We start from the raw sequence: 5,229 nt of genomic DNA, 5'->3' as shown, positions 1-5,229 counted from the left end.
TCAGACTTTTGTATTCACACTCTAGCATACATAACATAAACCTTACAAAAAAAAAACCATACATTTTATCACAAAAAAACATTTAAAGGAATAAGTTTAAATTAGATGTAGAGCCTCCAGAGAGCTTTTAAGATTTATATCAAAACACAGTAAATACACTGAAAGTTTGATGACCCTGAAGCTGAGTTACAAAGTGAGACACATCAAATCTCAGCTGCTTTTTAAATTTTATTTTTTGCAAATGGAGAAAATCTGTCAAATAAAAAGTTGAACCACTTCTATGAGAGTTTAGACCTAAATATGTACACCTGACATTTTATTATCAGACTTTAAGCTGGGAAACTATCAGTTGGCTAATGAAAGCCAAACAAGTAATTATTTAGTGTATTTTATTGCTGTTATCTTTAAAATTAAAACCTTCTTTAATGATTAACTTTGCCACTGTTTCTGACGTAGAAAAACAAAACGTTTCTTAGGTTTAATAGTAAAAAAATAAAAAATTTAAACACTCCTGCTTAATAATTGTCACTTTTTGAGTATATTTCAGCAAGCGTTATCTCATTTGTTAATTACAACTTAAAAAAAAGGTTTAAAAACATAAAATAAAATTAAAATTTATGTGTTTTGTTATTTAAAAGACTTGAAGAAATTAACCCAACATTTACAGTGTAGGAACCAAAGTGCAGCTAATTTTAAACGTAGCTGTCGTAATTTCTCTTCTCTAATTCGGCAGTTAGGTGAATCCAAACGGCCTGTAGGTGTTTCACTATGAGCCTAAACTTAGGATGCAAAAACACACCAAAAAAATTACGTCAACTTTCACCAGAAGTGGAAAAACAATTTCCTGAAACACTTCATCTAGTTTTTACAGCGTAAAGATGATAAAAAGTTAATTTTCTGTAAATATGTGGTTGTTTTTTGCCTGTTCGATGTCAATAAACTCTGAAGTCTCCTCTGCTATTTGTCCAGGGATACGGAAATCAATGGGTATGGGCTGCGCTGTCTCAGCCAGCTGGCACTGGGCCACGGGGCAGCAGGCCTCCCCCTTAGGACTGGAAGTGCTGCGAGAGTTCGGGGGATCCAAATTGCAGCCGGTGCCCTGAAGAAACTGAAGGAAGTTCTCCTCTATGGATCCTTCGCGGCTCGGCAGCCTGTCCTCCACTTCGAGCCCTGCTCTGCGAAACAAGCAGGGCAGGTGCTTGCCCAGCTCCTCGCGGATCTGCCTGTTCAGGCAGCCGTAAAAGAAGGGGTTAGAGGTGAAGCAGAAGTAGCCAATCCAGGTGACCACCTCCTCCAAGGAGGCCAGTGCGGCAGGTGGGCTGGCAGCCAGCGCAGAGTACAAGTGGAAAGTGAAGTAGGGAAGCCAGCAGCAAAGAAATTGCCCACCTACTGCTGCTAGCACCGCTGCAGCCTTTCCTCCCCCAAAGGGTCGCTGCGGAGTAGCTCTGTCTGTCCCAGTACCTGTCCCAGAGCTGGTAACCATCGTGGACCGGCTGCTGAGGGACTCTGACCTCTGGCGACGGGGCGTTTCCATCCAAGTAGGAAGGGGTCCGTGGTGCATGGCGGCTACTCGAGCCACTTTGAACATGTTGCAGTACACAACTAGGATGACCAGCAGCGGACACAGGAAATACACCAGAGCGAAGAGGACCATGAAAGCTAAACGGTTCGACCCACCCCCAGTCCAGTGCAACGAGCAGCGCCTGTGACCCTGAGCGGGGGGTGATGGAATGGCGCCTCCGCCTCCTCCCCCAGCTCCGCTACCTTCCAGAAGAGGAGCTCTGCCGCTTTGCAGGAACCAAGCGAGCAGCGGCAGAGCAGACATGGCCAGAGCTTTGACCCATATTCCCACTAACACGGAAGCCACCAGGCCGACCGTCATCTTCACTTCGTAACGCATGGGATGGATGATGTAATAGTACCGTTCCACGTTGATGACTGAGATGGAGAGGATGGCAGCACTGACGAGGCACACGCTGAGAAAGAGGTAGCTCCTGCACAAAGCCTCCCCGAAAAACGCTCGGCTGGACAGCATGCCAAGCGGCATCAGCACCAGGGCCGCCAGGAGGTCCACCACACACAGGTGGAAGACAAAGGCAAACTTGTGGAGCTGGGGGGCCTTCGCAATGACTGCCATGACAGCCACATTACCCACCACAGCCAGCAGGTCCATGAGCAGCATTGCCAGCAGGGCTAGTGACTGGGACAGAGCCCAGCCCTCGGACAGAGAGGAGGCAGACGTGTTGGAAGTGGACTGAGGAGGTGTTTGGGAGGAGTTCCACATCGACTCCATCGAAGGGCGGGATGAGGCAGGCGGGCAGGGTCAGTCACAGGCCCATTACCCATCCTTCAAAGCCAGGAAGTGCAGCCAAAACAAAAAAAAAACAGAGGCTCAAAAATGAGGTCAAACGTTTCCTTGTAGCCCAAATGAAGATGGCGAGATCGTCAGGAGGTTCCGATTTTATGTTTCCTGATTGTTCAAAAAAATCTTCTTATCTGCAGTCACATCCCGCCCTAAAACGACAGAACATCACAGGATAAAACGTCAGATTTTTTTCTATTTTAAGTTTTTCTTTATTTGCAACTCTTGGTGAAATAATCCTTTAGTTGAATTTCACTTCAACTGCCTTTAAAGCAACAGCTTACATTGTTTGAAGTGAGGTTCCGTGGAAACGTTATTAACTATTAATATCTTACCTGTTGCAGGTAGTTCTTTGAACAACCACAATTTGGATAAAAAACATTAACATCAATTTTGCATTGCACAATTTCCACAAAATTATATGATTACTTCTGAAAGCAACTAGCCACAGCAGCAGCTAGCTGTAGCTCTTCCTGGGAGGAAGATCCTCAAATTCCTCCCAGAATCACCACGTAATGTCAAACTGACAACAGCATAATGATTTATTACAGGAACAACTATAACATTTTTGAGGCTGGAGATTGTGGAAACTATCCACTTAGTCCTTGACCTTTCTCTGACTAGTCGTTAGCTTGTCAATGCTAATAATGGAACCTGAGTCCGAATTTCATACCATACACATGCAAATGTGAGCTGGTATGACAATACAAAATCATTGAATCTTTGAAATGTTAGATAATTCAGATTAGCTCCTCAAATCTCGATTAAAAATGTTGTTTTTATGACTTTTAATTTTGTGTTTTTATAATGTAAAGCACTTTGAACTGCCTAATTGCTGAAATGTGCTTTACAAATCAATTTGAATGATTGATTGATTAAAATAGTGCAAATAATCAAATAACCCAAAACCAACTCTCTTATTAAATAACTCCATTAATTATTTTCATTCCAAACTTAAACATTAAACACTTTTTAAACAGCAACACGGAAATCCTGCTCAGTCAAAATGTTTAAAACAACTTTTGCACCACTATGGTGACACTGCCATTATCCAAAACTTTATCTTTTATAATTAATAAAGTGGTCAATCAGCAGACAATATCTACTTTTCAAGCATACATCCTCTCAAAGCATGCATGCAAGCTAATTTACCAAAACTAATCCTATCATTGAAAAGGTACCAGCACTGCAGCTTTTGCTAAATCTGTACGAATTACAAAATAAAAGCCTTTAAATTTGAAAAAGCCCTGCACTTTTATACACAAACCTAATTTTACTGTGATTGTCACCAGCATAGGAAGTCTGCCACCGACGCCTTGTGTGAACTCAATGTTTTGAATGAGAAACAGCTTGCAAATGGACATTTGACGAGGGATTTACTCATTTGGCTGCTGATGATTTATTTTGCCTGCCAGAGATGCAAGAAAAGGTTGGGATGTTCTGTGTATGAAAACACCACAAATATGTGGGTTTAAAAAAATAACATCTCTCATCTCACGCACACAGAGCTTCTCCCAGTTCAGCTGAATCTAGTCACTCTTTTCTACCTTAATCATTAATGCAACAGAGCCAACATGCAGGCAGGCCACATTCTTTAAATATAAAAGTGCAGTTTAAGTAGCTGTATCTGTTGCACTCAGCAGAATATAATCAGCAGACAGGAGGAAATGGGCAAAGCGAGAGGATTTGCTGAGAATCAGAGACTACAGAACAGAAAGAGAGCACTGTGTACTTGAATCGGAATATTTCCTGATGCATCTGTCTGCTGCTTTCCTCTCTGAGGAGGAAAAAGCTGCTTCTGCTCCCACTGCTGAGCATCACTGGAAATCAATCACTGTACCTTATAAATGATGCTGAGGCTTTTCCCATGGTACGAGCCAGCCTCTTTTCCCCGTTCCTTGGTCTGCCTGTGCATCCTTTACCCTGGATGACTACAGCTGTGGAGGCAGAGGTTCTTCTGAAAGGATGCTGATGTAAACGCTCGCAAAGAAGACACCAGCTCCCTCTCAGCTTCCTCCCCCTCCACTCACACTCAGTGACCAGAGATGGAGCAGGAGGCTGTGAGAAACAGGAGCTAACAGAGCTGCTTCCTCCACAGGGTCCTAGTGCTCCCATTATTTTGTTAAATGTTTCTTTTAATCACTTTGTATTAAATTAAACAGAATATGCAGGAATTCTCATCATGGGTGCATAAACATGTATTTTATCAACATTGTCCGAATGATTTCAGTCATTTAAGAGGGTTCTGCTTGATGTTGGTCAAGATGATCTGTACAGGATAACAGAAGTTAGCGCTCATGCTAATTTAGTTTTATTTAATTTCCTGTGTTTATGTTGTTAGACTTAGACAAGTTCAACATTTATGCTTTCTCAACAAATGAATTTAAACCTGTGCTGATGTGATTGTTGATGCTAAATTGTCATCATGCTAACAAGCTGATTGTTATTAGACTAAATTGTTTACTCAACAAATATTCTGGGTATAACTGTCACCATAAATGTTACTTTAACTGTAGACACACTGTGGACTTTAGTGTTGCCAGATATGTGATAATTATTTTTTATGTGACAGTTTAGGGTCTGCATGACGTACGATCCATAGTTTTTGAAAAAGACAAATACTTTATATAATCATTTTGGCATTCACGGTAACCCCCACATTTAATCAGAAAGTTTGATCCGACCCCCCAGACTGTGTACTCTGCAGGCGCCAACCCCCACCATGATCACCGCCATCCCCAGGGGGATGTTCGCCCCCCCTCCTCATCAATGTAACGAGACAAGCAGGCCTGTGTTAAAAGATTTTAAGCAAAATAAGAACCAGTGTCAGGTTTTGTTTCTAGCTTTTAGCTATTGTGTTGCTATGT

At 42.2% G+C, this 5,229-nt stretch overlaps 1 protein-coding gene across 1 annotated transcript; it reads right to left on the bottom strand.

Annotated features, from left to right (window-relative positions):
• Window positions 1-889: 889 nt before the first annotated feature.
• LOC119412513 (G-protein coupled receptor 61-like) lies at window positions 890-2,344 on the bottom strand. Its single transcript, XM_037679529.1, has one exon. It carries the CDS (start codon window positions 2,291-2,293, stop codon window positions 890-892), a length of 1,404 nt encoding a protein of 467 aa, XP_037535457.1. The 5' UTR covers window positions 2,294-2,344.
• Between the last annotated feature and the right edge of the window lie 2,885 nt (window positions 2,345-5,229).

This window comes from Nematolebias whitei, chromosome 7 (assembly GCF_014905685.2).
Source record: "Nematolebias whitei isolate Nwh7 chromosome 7, NemWhi1, whole genome shotgun sequence".
Taxonomy (NCBI): Eukaryota; Metazoa; Chordata; class Actinopteri; order Cyprinodontiformes; family Rivulidae; genus Nematolebias; species Nematolebias whitei.
The sequence above is the reverse complement of the archived record's forward strand: the minus strand, read 5'-3'. Positions and strand labels throughout refer to the sequence as shown.

Excerpts from the sequence above, each read along its gene's own strand:
- LOC119412513 (XM_037679529.1), bottom strand. The coding sequence starts at position 2,293 with ATGGAGTCGATGTGGAACTCCTCCCAAACACCTCCTCAGTCCACTTCC.